The sequence below is a fragment of the Platalea leucorodia genome (genome assembly GCF_965183815.1).
Source record: "Platalea leucorodia genome assembly, chromosome: 3".
NCBI classification, from domain to species: domain Eukaryota; kingdom Metazoa; phylum Chordata; class Aves; order Pelecaniformes; family Threskiornithidae; genus Platalea; species Platalea leucorodia.
This window is the reverse complement of record NC_138825.1, coordinates 115,814,117-115,834,057: the sequence shown is the minus strand read 5'-3', so window position 1 is coordinate 115,834,057 and position 19,941 is coordinate 115,814,117. Positions and strand designations below refer to the sequence as shown.

Below are 19,941 nucleotides of genomic sequence, written 5' to 3'. Positions count from 1 at the left end.
ATATACCAAGTCTCCATTGCCCTTTATAAGGCAGGTTACAGAAGTTCAATCTGTAGGTCCTGCAGTACAGAGGTAAGGAAGCAGAGAAGAGAAAAAGTTTACTCCATCCTATTATATGAGTAAATGTTATTAAATGAAACCTGTTTAACAAACTATGCATGCTGGTAAGCTCAGGATGCAAAGATTTCAGAGAGGTCAGTGACTTCTCCTCTGCTACCACCTTGTCACAGCTCAGACTCTGACTAACACAGAACAAGGTTTCATTTGTTGAGTGGCTGTCTGCTACCAGCTGCTTTTTCCATGTCCCATCGAACTCTGACCTCTGGAGGAGCTCAGCTGGGGCTCTCTGCCCTGTGTTTTGAGGGCAAAAGTTAACTGCAATCAATTAGGTTATAATGATGTTGTCTAATGAACTCACCCAGTCATGTACCTTCAGACTCTGTTACCAAGAATATCTGTGATGTTCAGATAGATGTCAAATAGAAGTATTTTCCAATCTCTGTTTACTCTGCAAATTAGTTTGACCATTTTTAGGTTCCTAAAAATGGCAACATCTGGGAAGCTCACAAGTATGAGTGTTAACTAACGGAAAAAGCTGCCAGATCCAAATAGCAAACTCTTGTCAAATACCTTCTTATTCTCTTATTATTATCTACCCAGCTAAAAGGACCTTGCAAAGAATGTCAGTCACTGGACATAAAGGGAGGTTCATTCAACAGAATTCATCTTCTGTGCTCCCAAGGAAAGCTTACGCATACAAATAGGAGTTCACAGAAGAAGGCGTAAGTTTCCCCTGCACAGTTCTTCTGTGCTGTAAATACCCTTCAGAAAACTTACAACAGTTAAGTAACTGTTGTTACAGACAGTTACAGTAGTGAGGTACCGAAGTTTGTTTTGGGAATGGGAGCGGACTGGGAGGCAAGGGTGAGTGATTTCTCCTTGGATTGTGATGCACAGAAATGGAATTATGATCTAAGTGTCCACGCTCACTCATGTCAAATAAAAATGAGACAATTCAATTTGAAACTGGGACCAGACGCATTTCTAAGATCCAAGCAGGTTTCCGGGGCTGCAGATGAATGGAAATAATTTGCTGACCAGATAAAATCAATCCGAGGTTTTTTCAAAGCCAGCAGTCACAAAGTAACAAAGTAAACAAAAATAGTATTTTTCTAATGCTGAATAGAGTGCTGCTATCCCACACTGTCTCAGGAAAAAAAAAAAAAAAAAGGCATTTGGAGATAAATTACATTAAAAGAGGGGTATAAAAATACCGTAGATCTGCTTTTGCTTTCCAGACAGGATTAACGTAAGCCATCACTCCCCTCCCCTGGAAAGGCCAACGTGCCCTATGGGACAGCTTTAATATTCTCCTCTGTGTTGAGAGAAGATGCAGAAACCATGACGACCTACAACACAGGACCCTTCCAAAACCAGATTTAAAAACATCCCCCATCCATAAGGATCAGAAAAGAAGGACTGGAGGGGCCTGTGGTACAGGGATTATTAAAACCCACTGAGCACAGCTGTGACTACTCAGGCTCTTTTGCCCCTCTTGCTTTCTTCTGTAAATCCCTGATGATCTTTGCACCAACAGTGAAAAGCAAGCAGTTCTAGCGTAGATGACAGTAAACTAGTGAAGTTCCAGAAAAATTGCACGTTGTAAAATTATTGCAAATTAATTTTCTTGTCCATGGCAACAATTAACTCATGAGGTCACCCCTTGGCTCCAGACTACACCTGCCGGTCCAAAGAGTTTGTTCCCAGAGGAAGAAGCTCTTGAACAGCTCCCTCCATCGCCTTACTCCAGGACCTCTGCCCGTGCTCCTTGCCCTCCTCCCAGCCTCAGCCTGGCAGAGGATTTCCCCTGGGCTGCCCAAAGTCACCTCCCAGCTTTCCAACAAGACCCTCTCTGGCCGGGAACCACACAAATGCCTTTGTTTTCCAGTAACCTCCAAGAAACAAACACATAGCTCTTCCCCAGGCTAGGAGAAGAAGAGCCCTTCACCTCTTTTCTGCATGTGTGTTCTGTCAGAGGACTCAGACTGGGCTGTAGATTTTGTCTTTCTTCTTAGTCTGAGTCCATTTGAGGTCTGTACACTCATATTGCTGACAGCACCACATCTGTCTGTCCTTCATATAGCAATGAGAGATACAGCATTCTAGTCTGCTCCTAACAATATTTTTATGGAAGGGTCTAGAAGAAATAAAGATGCTCTGATACAAATTATTCTAAAGCCTACAGTATTTATTAAGGATGGGACACATTTGGGACTGAAGGAAAATTCTGTGTTTTAAGAATTAGTTGAGCACCTCCTACCTGAATATGTCAAGACATGAAAATGAAGCATCAAAAATCATTAGATACTTAAGCAAAACGAGCAATATATTTTTGCTGACATTTGATTTCACACTGAAAGTGGCTTTCCTATATTCATTAAGGGATAAGGTTTTTGACTGACTAGGGATAGATGCTGGAAAAAATAATTGTTTCTTTACACCTTTAGAATTCAGAAATGTTATTTACAAACATTTACAAAGGCATGGACTGGAATACAGTTTCTAGTGAACTAATCTAGAACAAAAATGATTGCTCACTTTCCCACAGGAAGAAATCATCGAGTTTAACCCATGCTCCCTTTCCTGTATGATTAACTGATACTTCTGAACCAACAACAGATGACCTGCAGTAACCATTCACAAGGGGCTAAAGTCATAAATAGATACAATCTCAAAAATATTTATCTAAAAGTGAAACAACTCTCAAATGAGCCAAGAAACATGGTAGGTTTGCTTGGCACATATTAAGATATAAGGATTGAATCATCCTACAACTTAGAGCCTATGCAGTTCTCTCAAATAATCCATGCAAAGAAAGCAATAAAAGATCTAACAAATAAGAAAAAAACAATCAGATACAGTTATAAATATCTATGCTGGTAATGAATACAAGCTGGCTATATTTCATTGATGGCAAAAATAAAAATGCAGACCAGTTTTATCATGACTTTCAAACAGGAGTGCAGAGTCATAATTAAGCTCAGATCTCAACATCAGTGGAAAACTCAATTGTATCAGCATCAACAAAGTCCATATTATATAAATATCTATTAATAATGAGAAACAACTACACCAAAGGCATGGATAAATATAGAAAAAAACTATAAATAAAAAAGACTGCATATAACTGCCCAAATAGACTGCTGGAATTTAAATCTTATTAATGCTTTAATGAAATGAAAGTTATCTTCTATCAGCACAACATTCTCTAAAGAGTTAGGAAGCAGCTGGAAACACCTATCGAGAGTACCAGCTGTCCTCTGAAGATCCTATCCCCAGAAGGTGTGATCCAAGAACATCAGCTTTTTCAGTTCTTTTGTAAAGTTCTCCAGCTGTTGTGGTGGCAAAGCAGAGTTCAACGGTTTGAACTATCTATCTCATTAATTCACTCCAGGCCATATCCTGGCGCTAATAACTCACATGTCAGGGTTGCTGGTTCTTTTCTCCTTTAATCAAAGAGAGGAAGGACTGCAGAGCTTCACAGCCAGTTGCTATGAGTGTTGCCTTACTTTGGTTTACAGAGAAGGGCCAAAGAGTAGGGGGAGGTTTTGGGACTTGGTAGAAATATTTTCCCCTCCAGTTAAGGAGCCATGCACATATTCCAGCTCAGCTGGAGAGGAACTAAGCAAGAAAACTGGCTGGGCTCAGAGTAGCACAACAGTATTTACAGTATGATTCACAGACGAAACACTTGCTAGAGGGACACAAAGATGTAATTTATTTCAGCAGTACTTGTGGAAGAAGCTAAACAGGTAGGCAAAGCACAGAAGAATAAGACTACCGTCTCCCTGACTTTCTTCCATTCTTCTTTCACATTCAAACCTAAGAGGCTGCTTGAATTTAAACTATGTATCTTGAAGCTTTATAGCACTTATGATAAACAATTCAGTGGCACAGGTGAGGTCAGTGTTAAATACAATGAGATTTCATCATTCACACAGTGAACAATGAAGTTTTACAAACCACAGAAGTCTGATGTCTATTCAGAAATTACTTGAAATATTTTGTTCAAAATTACATGAGACTTAGTACAAAGTTTAATGATTATGTAGCTCTTATACTATTTACAAGGCACTCTTCAAGCACACCCATGGACTGGCTGATCAGTGTGTCAAACACGGTAAGATATACAAATGTAAACAAAACATAACAAAGAAAGTTAGGTCCTGACTTTAAAATGATAGAAGTTATATTCCACAACCTTGAACCAGATTTGGAATAAGTTCAGTGCTTAGAAGTCATTTAAAAAGTAATAATGCTCCTCTACGGAAAGAACTGAACTTCTATTCTAAGTATAAAATGTGGCTATATTTCTGATATCAGCACACCGAATCAAATTATATCTGAAAAATTAAGGAAGTATGAAAAAAAACCTGCCTATCTTGGCTAAGGAGAAACAGATTGGATTTCAATGAACTAAATGGAGTCAAGGAGTTAAGGACAGAGGTTCAAAATACTAGCAGGGATAAAAATGCAAACTGATGTATTCAAAAGAGCCCAGGGAAATCAGACTTTTGTGTGCAAAGGCTGTCAGAAAACAAAATTTCCTGTTGCCATGGAAATTGAAAGACAACCAAAACCCATTCCCAATCACAATGGAAGGGTGGGATTTTGAAATTTCCTCTGGAAGAAAGTTTCCACGGGAAAAAAAAAGATTAATTCAGAGCCATGGAAATATGCTGTTTCTGACATACAAAATGCTTTGTGTAGGTAAGCATCAGGATTTCATTTTAGTAGTTCAGCTCACCTCTATTTATATAATTAAAATATTAATAGCTATATGATAACAAATATACTTAACACACAAGAAAAACCTTTTCAGAACTATTTGCAAATATGTGCATGACAAATCCAACAGATCACAAAGAAGGTGATTAAATATTTCTGGTTTGCACTTTGACTTTTAAAATCAGACATGAAATGGAATCATTAGCACTTGCTTACAAGGGTGGTGCTGGGAAGATAAATCACATCTGTATAGTGCTCACATACCAAAATGATCTATACCAAGAAAAATCAGGCAAATATGCCAAAGACTGGTAGTAGCCTTGGAATTTGCTCATAGCAGACTGTCACTGTATCTCTGTTATGCTCCCAAGGACCCTTTTACTGAGTAAGAAGTTATTTCCCTCTCTATTGACATACATTCCCAGTTTCCTCCCCAGAGGTCCTTCCTCCTTTTCCACCAGTGAGACCATGGGAAAATATTGGCCAACACCACAAGGGATATCAACTTCTCTCCTTAAGTCCAAGACAGAGTCACAAAACCAATTCAAATGTACAAGGCTAGGACCCGTTGTCTATCTGTTTTCTCATCACCACATCCCAAGTTCTCAGGCCAGGGACATCTCTGTGACAGAGGTAGGTAGCCCAGTAAAGTCCTTAATGAAGCCACTGAGTCAGACCCTCAGGGAAGTAAGTTTTCCCATCTCCAACAAAGTGACAAGGTATATGAAATTTCGGACATTTGTCACAACTATGGAGTCATTGAAAAAAGAGTTGGGCCTCCATCTAGAGGACAGTAATCCAGGGCCTTTTCAACTTTTCAGGATCACAGCTCCCTTCTACGTACTCAGCAGAGAATTATTATTTTTTTAAACGTGGGTCATTGGAGCAATATGCTCTATCTTTACACAGATTTATATCAGCATGACTGAGACAACAAGCAGCTGGAGCTGGGGCTGGGCAAGGGGCAGCAGGGGAGCAGGAGGAATTCTTGAGCCACTTTTACCATCTTCACTCTCCCTGGCTTGAGCTCAGCTCCTTTGCTCTCTAAACTGTACAGAAAAAAACCTACGCTTTGTCTTTTTGCAAAAGCTTTTCACATACATTAAGATTGGTCTAACTGCCCAAGCCTTCTCTTCTCTAGACTAAACAGCATAAATATTAAATAATAATATTTTAACAATCTCTCTCTTGAGCCTTCCTCTCCATTTTAGAACACTACTTCTGCTTACCAGCCACTAAGCAGCTACTGGTTGATGCTAGTTTCTTTACTGGAAAGAGCTCTATTTGGAACGTATTCACCAATTATTGCAAAAGAACATAAATATCCATTTGTAACTACTAAAAAGAAATAAAAATTTTCTCTCTGATCAGCCTTCACAGTTAGATTCCTGTGAAAGGAATGACATGAACAGATGGGGTCCAGCATGCTTTTCATGTGTTTTCTTTTTTTGTGCTTCATAACGAAGCTCTCACTCATAAACTTGTTAAAATGGGCTCATTTCCTTTCTCAGGATGTGATTTTCTTGTAACTGCTTTTTATTTTCTTTCTTGAGCAAACTAGACAATTCATTTCTCCTTACCAATCACCACCTGAGTGTCACGCACATCGAGGGAAGGCAATGGATCTGCCACAGCAACCACAGAGGTGACACAGATTATTATTTTTTTTCTTCATCTGAATTCTCCAACGAAAATAAGCATTTTCCAAAGAATACAGCTAAAACTGGATGAAAACAATTTTTTGTGAATAGCAAATTCATTGAAAAAGGCTGTGACAGGGAGACCAACTTTATTTCTGAATCCAGACCATAGTTGGTGGGAATTTTCCACAAAACAAACAGAACAAAAACAAAACAAAAAAGGCAGGAGGGATTTTGGAACAGTGCATATTTCATTGTGAAATTTTTTGAGAGCATCTTGTTTCCAAAGTTGCTGAAATGTTGCATTTCAACATATTCTAAAAAAATACTTTTTCATTGTGAAACTTTTTTTTTAATTTCAAACCAGCCTAAATTTAATTAGATGCAAAAGCATTAACCCCTCAAAATCAAATTAAACATTGAGTCAAAGAAAAAAAGCTCAAGGTGTCTTAAATTATAGATTTTTTTAAACCATTTGGATCACTAACCAAATAGAAAAACTTCTTGTTTGCTGTAATAAATTATACTATTTTTTATATAACTATGACAGGACAGCACAAGGGATGATTATTTTTTTCCCCTCATATTAATATATCTTTTTTTTTTCTTAGACATTTCATTAAGACAGCTCATTTTAAACATCCTGACCAAAACTAAAATCAGCTATTCCAACGAGACCTCAACTTTTTCCACTTCTCCACAGTTAAGTCAACACTTTCTCAGTAACATGAGGTCTTCTTCAAGATGACCACCCCATTTTTCACCACTGCACTCCTCCTAGGGAAGGAGTGTATAGATTGAGAGGCAACTGCTGTCCTACATAGTTTAAATGTCAGAAAAGAGAGGCAAAAGACGTGATGGAAACCAGAAGTGCTGGATGACAGAATGGCTGGCACAGGATCACATGTAACTTCAATTAGAGCCGTGAGGGAAGATCCCAATCCTTTGCAGCCCAAAGCTGCTGCTCTCCACCACGAGAGTGATCTGCCTGAGCCAGACCAGATCCATGTCTGACGCTCCATGCCCGCCTGCATTGCAATACCTACAGTTTTCTCTTCCCAGGGGAAGCAGGACTGGCTCCCAGTCCCTTCAGTACTGTTGTTCCCAAGTGACCACAACAAAATGCTTAGCTGTCCACTTTCCCAGCACTCGAGCTGCCTTCACACTGCCAAAGACAACTTTTAATTAAGGTGTTGAAAAGTGACAGGATTGATCACAGAGATGGTTTCCTCCACGCGGAGCTGTCTCAGATTCCAAACTCCTTTTTCAGCTACTTTTTTTGACCACTTAATTAACAAGTGGCTCATCATCTGACTTGCCAAGAGAAAGGTATCTCAATCTCCATGAAAGGAGTCAGAGATAGGAAAGAGTCAGCAATTTTTCTTTCCTGTCCTTATTATTTTTATGCTGAAGTGTATATATAGTTTCTTCTTGATTATTTAGTCCAACAAAGATCACTCTGATAACTGTGGAATTATTTGGCCATGAGAGTTATTATTCAAATATTTTTGCCTGCCTTTTTTCACCATACAAAAAGCCATGCATTTTTCTTCTCTTTTTCTCCTCCATCCAAAAATAATCAATCAGCCCATGTAAGGTTTATTGTAAGTGTTTTTTTTGTATGGTGAACTAGATTTGTGATGAGGAAGTCACCTGCACTTTAAAAGAACTGGATACTGAAATTACATGCGGGAGAAGAGGATTTTAGCAATACAAAGCATTTCTTCCTGACCTCATTCCCTTCACCCTTTCTATTACATTGCTGAATAGCTGGGAACATTGCATGGATTATATAGCCTAACACAGGCTGTATGCCTAAAAGAGGAGTAAGCATTGCCAAAGCCCTCTTGGATGCTATAAGTACAGGATCAAAAGGAAAATAAAGACCACGAAGTGAGCTAGACTGTCACCTTCCCAAAACAAATTTATCTCCCAGGTTGTACTCCACAGTGGCTCAACCATTTTGAAATGACCGCAGGAAGGCAAACTGCACTTTGCCAAAGCTGCACTATGGGACAGTCTTCTTCCTTGGAAGATGTTTATCTGCAGGAGTTGAGGAGACAAAAAGCTTCAAGACGTGGGGGGTAAGATTTCCTGACAAAACATCTTTGCAGTATGTCCTCTCTACAGACATGGCTCTAGCCATCAGCCCCTTTTTCTTGCTCCATTACCTCATTCTAGCTGCTCTCGTTGCATCTCTTCTCTGATTTCAGGACTGAAGAAGCATTTTAATGCTTGGGGAAGTTGGCATCCAATTGAGAAGGATGTTGTGAATAGGGCATAGAAGGATGCAGTCCATGCGGTGCAGCTATGCAGCAGAAAACCACTGCTGCAGAGACGTCATCTTCTTTCCACCCGTCACCCTGAACACAGTATGCAAGAGCTGCGTGGAACATCCAGCATGCAGATTCCCTACCTCAATCCCCTGAGTCCTCCAACACTTATTCTCATATGGACTCACAGTGGCCCCAAAGACTCTCTGAACACTGAATTTTCACCTAAGTTTTGTTATGCTACTCCCATTCCTGCCCTGTCATTACTCCTATGACAAGGCAGAAAAGCCAGGGAAAAGTCTTTAAGCCACCTTTTTCCCCTCATCTCAGTATTTGCTTTCAAGGAACCCTTGTGTTTTCTAAACCCTTTCCAGATACCCTAAATCTTCTTGGGATTAATTAAAACATTAAATGAGGCACACAGATGTTTTCAGCAGGTGACAATACAGTGAAAGCAAGCTAACAGAAACCAACATTTCTGCTGCAAGTGCCCTTGGCAAAGACCCACATTCCCACTTGCATGCTCACACTGCATTGCCTAATGGGATCAATCATTTTGCATGCACCGCACACCCCTGTAATGCAGCAACTCCTCAGCGAGTGCCAGCACAGTAGATTAACAGAGGTTACCTCTGGTGCCAGACTTCTAAAAGCCTGCACAATAATGGTTTGACAGCTGTCCAATCAGTCTGTATATGTCTAGATATATAAAATACCCAAAGCCCTAGCCTCCCATTTACAGAGGCAGTCTAAAAGCCCTGAGTACATTACTGCACCAAAAGCTGCAACTAGAACAGAACCAGATTAATACCTGAATTTCTGTTAACCTTTCATTCACTGAACACTGCCAGAGCTTTAGTTTTATGGCTTGAGATACATTAAAGGTACCATAGCTATGCATGAATCCATATGTTGCTTAGGAATGCTTCTGATGATGAGTTTTAAATTCATTCTTGAGCCCTGTAGCAGTATATTTGACATCACTCCAGACTGAAATGCTGTACCCTATCTTTTCCCTCAGATTCAATTATTTAAAAAAATTCTCCAGATAAATATTATTGTCTATTATTTATTTTGATTCTTCAGTCAATACAAAGAAATGCTAATGCAAAAGTGTGTGATGCCAAAGGCAAAATAACAGAATTACAAAATAAATTGTAAAAAAGGCAAGCACCCCCCACATCCTACCCGCCAGCCATTTCTCTTTCCACACCTATACACAAGTAGAGCTAATTTAATCTTAAAAATATCCAGCAAGGAAAAATATTGCTGTGGTTTTGGTACGTTATGCTTTTGCATTAAAAAAAAAAGAAAAGTTGGAACAGCATGAAAAATTATTGTCCCAAGGGAAAGGGGCTGTTTACAAAAAAGTCATGTTCATTTTTAACTGCCTTAACTTCAGTGTGCCATTCGTTTCATTCAACACTCTTCATCAAGACAGACCAGCAAGATTGTTACTCCATACCCTCCTGAAATATTTAGAGAAATAAGAAAAAAATGTAGTTTGCCTTCCACCCATGAGGCTTATGAAGCCATGCTGTCAAACACCAACATCCTTCTGGTTCATAAGGAATTCCTGTGCACTCACGAGCATTCAACTGGCTTTTTGGCACCATGAGTTATTTATTCACCACATTTTTTTCCAAAGATGCACAATCCAAATATGCAAATTGCAACCTCATGTTCCAAAAATGAAAGAAATGAATACTTATTTGTGTCCTTGGGGCTACACCACCTGGAATAAAATGCCAAACTTATCCATCTCCCTGTCTCAGGACCTAAGCTGGTCTTCAAATAATTGATTAAAAAAACACCTGAAGTCCTAAGATGTAAAATTCAGGAGCAGGGAAAATCCCTTTCTGTGAAATGCATGGCATTTGATGCTCTCAAAAAAATAATATTAGACTAGAGAACCTGTTTGAACTTTTTCACGCTTGTAGTTTCTAGGAAATGGGGTAGAATCTGCAAGGAAGATTTATAGCATGTGCAACACTTCAGAAACATCCAAACTCCAGTCAGCGTGAAAGGCAGAGACAGCATAACATCTAGCAACTGGCTTAGAGAAAAGGACATATTGTACCTGCAACTCAAAGCCTGTGGAAACACAACATATTATTCCAGCTAATGGAAGGGGTTCAAAGTTATATACAGATCCCTACCTGTGATTCAGTAAAAGCCCTTGGATTAACACAACACAGAATAGCCTTCAAATGGCTGCAGCTAAATATCTGAACCTTGAAGTTCTTCCTTGTTTCTGCTTTCTCTCCCAGGTCTCTTCTTAGAGGTGTAGGAAGCTGTCAACACCAAATTCAGCGATATTATTCTACCTCCCCAAAGGCCGTTTCATACAGACCTCATTATTTTCTCACCCAACCCCATCCCTTTCTAGGCACAGCTGGCTACACACCTAATAGCCCCAGGAAAGGTCTGTTGAACAGTCCCCAAGGCTATAGGGGTTCCTCAGCCTATATGCTCAACCAAGAAGAGCTCAGCATTAAGTGTGCAAAGGAAGAAAGGGAAGCCCACTACCAGCACCTGTGCAAGGTCCCTTGCTCCTCCTCACCACCGAGGCAGCTGCAACATTAAAACAGCAGTTGCAGCTAAACAATATTTCCGCAATTTCTCCAAGCCAGGAATTTTTTTGAGTTCACATCTGTAATACCAGGACTTGGCTCATTATTATTATATTTATTACTTACTTATTATTTATATTAATGCACAGGGGCAGATTTTACAACAAATGGCACAGTAAGAATATTTTATATGGCTTACAGGAAGCCAAGAAATAATGCAAATTTGGGTCACAAAAGTACTGTCAGCATATTGTGCCTGCCTTTTTGCCAACATAAATTTTCTCCTCTGGTATTTTATTACGTGTTTTTTTAATTACTACAGGAGACTGAACGTCAACTTTCAGGTCATTACAGACTCTAACAGACAGCTAGCAAGGCTTTTTGTGAAAGTCCAAATTTCTTTGTATAGGAAAGTGTTTTTAGCAATATTACGCTGGATTAATCCTCACCCAGTGGCTATCACTGACCAGCCTTCAGGCTTCTGAATGGATTCCTGTGTTTGGCTTCATGCCATCCAGTTCAGATGCCTACATCAGAAACACAGTCTTTCCTACATATACAATGTCGAGAGGGGAAGGATGGCACCACCAGAGGATAATCAAGTCCCTACTTCTTGTCATCTAACACTCATCAGATCTAACTTCAGCTACCTAAAGGCCAGGCATCTAACCTAACTAAATCATATAGGCTTGCTGTATAGCCATCTTCAGACAGGACCCATCTACAGATAAGACCTTTACATAGATAGGATGTGATGTCTCCTGAGGAGGTCTGTTGTTTCTCTGTTGACAGAGAGAGCCCAAATAACCAGCCACATAATAGCAGACATTAAGGGAAATGAATTCTGCCAGGGTGTCTTTCTGTCTCTGCTGATTCATAAGAGATCCTAGGACAATGACACTAAATTAGGCTATACCAATCTCTAGCATAGTCATAGAGTAGGATTTGCAGTGGAAATAGTGATGAATGCTATAAAAAACGAGGTGACTCCGACAATATATATGCCATTAAATAGTAGAAAGCAACTAAAGATTAAACCATTGTAATGTAATGCCTTCTTGGGCTCTACCTTGAAATAGTTTTGAAGAAGCAGTGACAGCAGATTACCTTCATAAGTCACCACATGAAGCCATGTGGCATTGGTTTTAATTGACAAAATATGGGATCAGTTAAGGTTCCCCTCCACAACCAGCCCTCAGCTTGGGAACCCCAGTTCCTTGGCCTACAGGTTCATGGGCCTGTTGGGGATGCTGCAAAGCCTCTCCCTCCCACAGGTATATGTGATTTGGGGAAAACTGTTGTGTGTGCAGATGAGAGAGCCCTTGACCCAGAGCCCTTGACCTGCTAAAACTCTGAGCAAAGACTTCTCCCTCCAATATATTCATTAAAAAGATATGAGATGTAGGTGGTTTCTCAAGGAAAATATAGTATTTTATATTTAATCTAATTATATTATACACCTAAATGAGCTCTGCCCAGAGGGCATATATATGATTACATGTAAACCATATTGACCCCCAGGAGCTCCGTCTTTTACTCCTTAACTACCTGTAACAGCTATCAGCCCATACCACAGTGAATTACTACTCCTTGTGCTACCTTAGTTGTGCCAGTTAGGTGGGATGACAATGTCCAGAGTGGAAGTAAATTACATGAAGTCTTGTAACTTGTCTAGAGACACATAGTGACTTTTTCTTCTGCTAGATTGTGCTTGGACCATAGGCTCATCATGAAAAATTAACTACAAATACCCAAGAAATTAAAAAGAGGTCTCAGCAAGTCATGACATTTTGCTGTGCTTAGAAGAGATGCTGCAATTATTGTGCAGTGGGAAAGTGCTGAGATGGTTTTAATGGCATCTGCTGTCTCTTGATTGACAGAGCATAAACATTTCAGAAATACAAGCAACAGCACTGCAGCCATACAGCACCAGGCAACAACATTTACTGACTGCGACTGAGCTACTGCTGTCAGCCACAAACTGCACATCTAGCACAGGGTTATTCTGACTTTGTTTGAGATATGTCCTCTTTTGGATGAAGAGGTATTAGCAGCTTCACAAACACTGTCAGCTAATCAAAAAATATTAGAGAAACTCTCCACAGCTTAGTGGTTTTCTGTCACTTGCTCTAGATGTTAGGAATGTGTGGAAATGAATAAATGTATTAATACACAGCAGCCTGTCAGAAGCCCTTGGCACACCAGGAGCCTGTGTACTGCCTTTGCCAGTCAAATCTGCCTGATACTCTCAGCATTCCCTGACAGCAACCCGTTCACACGGGAGTCGGCATGGACTCTGCTTTTAAATGGTAATATTTCACATTGTGGTGCCTGACACTAATTTCTACCTAAGCTATAAGTGATATTTCGTTTACAGGCCTGACACAGATGTACTGTTTATTTAGCTCACGTTTTATGGTCATTGATTTAAGCCACATCATTGTGACTTTTCTTACAAAAAAGCACAGCCCATAAGTGTGTTAATCACTACCCGTATACACAGCAGGAGTGCTCACTAATTTCATCCCTGCTAAGTTCTGCCTGCTGCCACCCAGGTGGATGAAACATGCCTTTCTGGACTCAGCAAGACCCTTGTTCTGGGACAGAAACTGGACTGGTGGACCACAGGCTGGCCGGGAAGGGAGGTCGGCGTGGTAGCAGGAGAGGATGCAAGCCAGAAGGGGAGGAAAAGGAAGACAAGCGCTGGTGGTAAAAAAAAAAAAAAGAAATAAGGTGAAGACAAGTGAGCACTCTTTCTGTCAACTTCTTTCTCTTTTGCTTTCTTCTAAGGTCCTCTCAGGCTTTTCCGTCATCCCTTTTGATTGACAGCTTCCTATTCCTCCTGTTTCTCTTTTCTCATTCCTCTACATTAGCCTTTTCCCTCTTCTAACACACACTGAAAAATGGTGGCAGTGACAGAGCCTGCTCCCAGCAAGGCACGAGCTGTGGGCAGTCGCGTGATAACCCCTGCCAGTTGGAAGCCGCTCAAACAAGGAACTGCAACACGGTGCAGTGGTGTCTTCCCATGCTACCCTAGGGAAAAACGCTGCAAAGAAGGGTGCCACTCTGGAAATAATGAATATCAAAGGGGAAGCATTTGCCATCAAGACAAACTAACGAATAATGATGTGCCAGGAAACTGTTTTATATAAAGACAAACAAATCTCTCCCACACAAACTGGGATGCATATCGAAACAGTAACATCTCCTGTGCTTTGGTGTCTGAAACAGCAGCTGGGTGGAGAGAATTTAGGATGCGTTTTTAAAGAAAAAAAAATACATATGGTATGGGAATACAAAAACAATAAAGACAATCTACCTTTCGTTGATATTGATATTACATATTGATAATATGTAACTTTAGACCAAGGAAGAAGACAAATTAAATAAGAAACAATCCCCTCTTACGCTTATCTCTTACTAGTAAATTATTCTACTAAAAACTTCTACGAGCCGGAAGAACATGCAGTATCTCAGTATTTGCTCTCATCTGCTTTTTTCTGGCACTCAAGACTTGTGACACTCTCTAGCACCAGTGCATGTTACAGGACTGCGGTTCTGCCTTGAGGGAAGTACCTTTTGGCATGAAACAGGGCTCACGTCCTGCTCCCAGTTACACCTATGTGAAACCAAGGTGCTGGATTTATTCCAGCAAAGGGAACAGATAACAATGAAGCCATTTTTAAGATATAACTGATTTGAAAAAAGCCAAGATCTCATCCCAGAAACCAAAAGAACATACACTGCATGATACATGGATATGTAGTCTACCTTCTGATATATTCCAAAAGACATGCCTCACTTTGCTGCAAGATGTATCTATGCATAAAAAAAAGTCAGAGGAACTTAAACAGTGTCACAGCCTTAAGATTAATTCATATGATTGATCAAGAACTTATCAATTTTATGACAAATTACCAATCAGTAAAATTTAATACAGAAAGTTGTATATTCTGTGATCCTTGGGTACTGATTTACATATAAGATTAGATTTTTCAGTCACAGGTCTTTTTGAACTATTTAATACAATTTTCTTGCAGTTTTTGTTGCATTACAATATTTTTCATTGCTTTTGAACTTCAGTAGCAATGTAATATATCTTCCTATAGAGACTACCAAGAGAGTTTCTTTGGACAGAGAATAATTTTTATGCTGTTATTCTGCTGGTTCCTATAATATTCATATGCACATACATATTTAATATTTTATATCATTGCATCTTCGTAATGCTAATTGTTCACTAAGAACAAAACACATTTAGGCTAACCTTCCCTTTTGGTATTCCTGCCCTAACTATGAGAAGAATTAACCTTAATTATCTGTGAAAGACCACATACACTTATGACACTCAATAAGCCAAATTTTGAAGTTTCTCCAAAGCTCAAAATATTCTCTTTAAGTCCCACATCACTATTACTGCACAGCAGTCCTGAGGGACACCTTTTCTGAGGTATAGGTTGATCTATCCCATTCTTTTTTGTTTCTCCATCTCAGAAAGAAGTTAGAGCTCTGTGTCTCAGTAAATACCAGTGCACCTCAGCTACTCAGTGTATTTTGCAGTAGAAAACCTGGCAGACATCTGAAAAACCAACCCTCTGCAAAGGCTAAAATCGATTGCCATCTTCATGTTTTACTCAGTCTTGAAGTCAGCTGCTGATCTGCCTGAGTAAAAACTGAGTAAGGGTTTCAGCATTTGGCCCAATAATTTAAAAAAAAAAAAAAAAAGTGAAGCCTCTCTTTAAGGAAAATATCAACATCACGGTATCTACAATTCTCCATTACCCAGCATTTAATTTAGCTGCTAGACAAATGAAGAAAATCAGTGTTCAGAAACACTATGGACTTCTATAAGGTCCTTGAGTTTCTCCAGCACTCCTTTATGCTAGGCTCAAGGGCTGGCTTTCCCTTTAAATAGCCCTAGAAGATCCAGTTTGAACCAGAGCAGGATTATCTGGCTGCGTAAGAAATCCCTAGAGAGGACAGGAATGCACAGAGCTGCAGCATGCTGCCGGGTAAAGAGCACCGCTCCAGCCCATAGTACAAACCAGGAAAGCTGCCATCACCAACAGATGAGCTTAGAAAAAGGAGATGAAATAGGTTAATATATGGGTGCCCACACGCAGTGCCCACCCTGCCTCTCTGATGGGCAATATACGGTAGAGGAGAGCATGCCTGCACATCTCCGTTGCTTGGCATTACAGCCCTGGACTGATAACCAGTGCAGCTGAGATGCTGCTCACACCACCGAGGCAGTAACCTCCAAGAAAGGAGCAGTGCTGACAGCAGGGAGCAATAACTTCTGAAGACCACCACTGATGTTTGCTTCAGTGCCCACAAAACAAAGCCTCTGGGGAAGCCACCAGGGTGGTCTTAATCACAGCAGGATCCTCTCCAGGCACCAAAATTGCTCAGGTTCGCAATGGCAGAAGAGGTGGCTAAAAGGTACAATAAGTTCCTGTTCTGTCCTACGCCACATGCTTCATCCTGCAACTTGTGATTTAGACCATTTAGGACCTGATAGAGCTTGCCCATGCTGGACACAGGGAAAAATATAGGCACAATGGGATTATTTTATTTTAACAAACTAAAAATGTATTGTGCTTTTGGAAAGAAATTCATAAATATTATGCTTCCATGGAGTAAAAACAATATGTACCAATACATTTTCTGCCCCAACTTAGGAAACGGGTTCCCAACTCCAAGATGACATAAATGTGTTAGTGAGCACAGTTTTAGATGTACATAATTCCTTCTTTTTCCTGATGTATTTGCAGGTAAAAACTTCACTGACTTGTGCAATAGTTCTTACATGTTTGTAATATATCTCTATGTGAACAGCAGCAAACTATAAAAGCAGATTCTCTGTAAGCTATCAGATTGCTGTAGGGAAAAAAACAATGAACCATACAAAAAAAACCCCACAAAACCAAACAAACACTGATCTCACATTTAAAACTGTTTTCCTGACTTCTTCTCCCAAAAAATGCATAACATAGTTGTGTAAAAACTAAACCACCATATGAGGCATATTTTAAAGCCTCATATAAACAATGAAGCTTGTATGGCATCCTCAGAGCAAAGAATGTCCAAATATGGCTGAGAGTTAAGTACCCTGAGAATTAACTGCTCTTAATAAATTCACTGAAGTTTGTAAGTCCACATTTACCAAGAATCAGAAGAGAAATAAAGGGAAGATAAAGTGATTCAACTCATTTTCCTGTACCATTTTCTAAAGATGTTGTGTTGTAAACATCCTCCATATCTTGGATGCTGGAGGCATCTGTTGAATCTTGGTCACTGACTACAATTCCTACTGAAGAAAGGCTAGAAATGAAGGAGTGCATCTTTTTTGCATAAATATCCCTAATGTTAAAATAAGGTAGGTCATTACATTTCTCTTTGCGATCATTGTTGCATTGGTCTGGATCAATATCTTTTTGTTTTTGATAGTACTTAGAAAATTTATTGAAAATAATGGTGATTGGAAGTGCTACTACTAGGATCCCACAGATAATGCATAGGGTGCCGAGCAGCTTTCCAGCAAGCGTGACCGGGTAGGTGTCCCCATAACCAACAGTGGTCATGCTGATAGTTGCCCACCACCAGCAAACAGGGATGCTGTGCAGTTCTGATGAGTCATCATCTTTCTCCACTGAGTAGACAAGCACTGAAAAAATAGAAATCCCAACAGACAAAAACAGAAGCAGAAGTCCAACTTCCTGATAGCTATGTCTCAAAGTGGCGCCTAAAGACCGCAGTCCTACAGAGTGCCTGGCCAGTTTCAGGATGCGAAATATCCTCATTAACCGCAAGATCTGAACCACTTTCCCCATGTTTTCAATATCTTCACTTTCTTCTTCCTTCGTGTCCACAGCCAAGGTGGCATAAAATGGGATAATAGAGACAAAATCAATGATATTCAGTGGTTTCTTCCAGAACTTCTTTTGACTTGGAGCAGTGATGAGCCTGATGACTAGCTCAGCAGTGAACCAGATGATGCACGTAATCTCCACGGCTTCCAGCACAGGGTCTTCAATCTCCCTGTCATTGGCGTCCAGCCTTTGAAACTCTGGCATGCTGTGAATGCACATGGCCACGATTGATGCCAAGACAACACTCAGGGATGACACGGCAATTAACTTGGCAGACAAGCAGTATGCAGGATTTTCCATTCTGACCCAGATCTTCTTTCTTATTTCACCAAAACACAAATTGTCAAACTTTTCCAGCTCTTTATCAAATATGGATGACTCTTCATTAGAGGAGTCTATACTTCTGTCATTGCTCTTCTGATCCCAGTCTTTCTCAGGACCTTCTTCTTTCCTTTCTTGGTACCGATTGCTGCAGCAGGAATCAATAAACAGCTCATTTATCCCCCAGTACTCTATTTCCTGGCAGAAGGAAAAGACACAAAGTTCTTCCATGACATGAAGTTTGCCTGTATAGTAAAAATTCAGAACATATCGGAACAAGGAAGGATTCCTGTCAAAGTAATATTCCTTGTCTGCAACACTATAATCATCACACAGTTCTAGAATAGCCTCCTCTGAATGGCATTTGAGAAGTTTCCCGAGTCTGGTGTGAGGAAATCGGAGCAAGGTGTTTTGATCCACCGATTGCTTGAAGCCACCCACATTCAAATTGATAAGTTCTGCATCTTTACCAGGTCTGCGGAAAAATTCACCATAAACCATTTTGAACAGGAGAGTTTCACTGCTGGTGCTCAACGAGATTGCATTGAACCTGAAAAGAACATAAGATATTGTTAGAGCATTTAGTTCTGTTTTGCTCTTGTGACACATTCTTTTTCTATCTTTGGTTACTGTGAAATATGGCAAAAAAAGAAACGAAATGATGAATAGCATTATTCAGCATTTCACAGAAGTAGGTTTAAATCAGTTTGATGGTTTAACTCAGCTTTAGAAAATTTGAAAGCAATATGTTCTCGTTTAGCTATCCTTAATTTTTTCTAATGTGGAGGAAGAATGCCTAATTTATCAATAAATCAGCCTCTGTACTACTATCACACTGAAATTAACACTCATGAGAAAAGTTTACTGCAATGAAGTAAAAAATCTTTGGGTTAAAGACAGGAAACTTGTCAAACCATCAAAACATTTAGGACAAAGCTTAAGAGCAGCTGTCTCAATTATGGTTTCAGTAGAACTGTATTGCTTTGTATGATGTTGCAACTTATAATGCACTACTTTCAACGTTACCTGCTTGAATGTGGAGTGCAATTACTTCTGTTGTCATATCAATTAATTTCTTTCTAGAGTCATCCACAGAAGAGCATTCTGTATTCTTGAAAACATATCAAATGTGCATTTGAAGCTTTCCAGTCCCTGACTTCAGAATTTTGCCTAGTATATATTTGGATATCTGCACTCCCTCGAGGTATTTTTCTACCTGCCTTCCTACTTACCTGGACTGTCACAACCCTCTTACGACCTTGGTCAGTTCCAGAAGCTCTTCCTATTCTGCCACAGCAGAGCCACAACTACGGTAATGCTGAGAAGTTGGTGTTGAAATGCCATGTCTGGAAACAGGAGCTTCCAGAGATGGAAATTCCACAGAATTTTGCCTCAGCAAGTAACTGTGGATACCTGCAGATAGACAGAAGGACATTTCAATGTTGCCATATTTTACTGCAAGTTAAATCATTCA

At 39.8% G+C, this 19,941-nt stretch overlaps 1 protein-coding gene across 1 annotated transcript; it reads right to left on the bottom strand.

Moving 5' to 3' along the window:
• Positions 1–17,483: 17,483 nt before the first annotated feature.
• Positions 17,484–18,968, bottom strand: KCNS3 (potassium voltage-gated channel modifier subfamily S member 3; the record flags this gene model as incomplete). The annotated part of the gene is made up of 1 exon (XM_082305253.1): positions 17,484–18,968. The coding sequence occupies one exon, from the start codon at positions 18,966–18,968 to the stop codon at positions 17,484–17,486; it is 1,485 nt and encodes a 494-aa protein (XP_082161379.1).
• Positions 18,969–19,941: the final 973 nt, after the last annotated feature.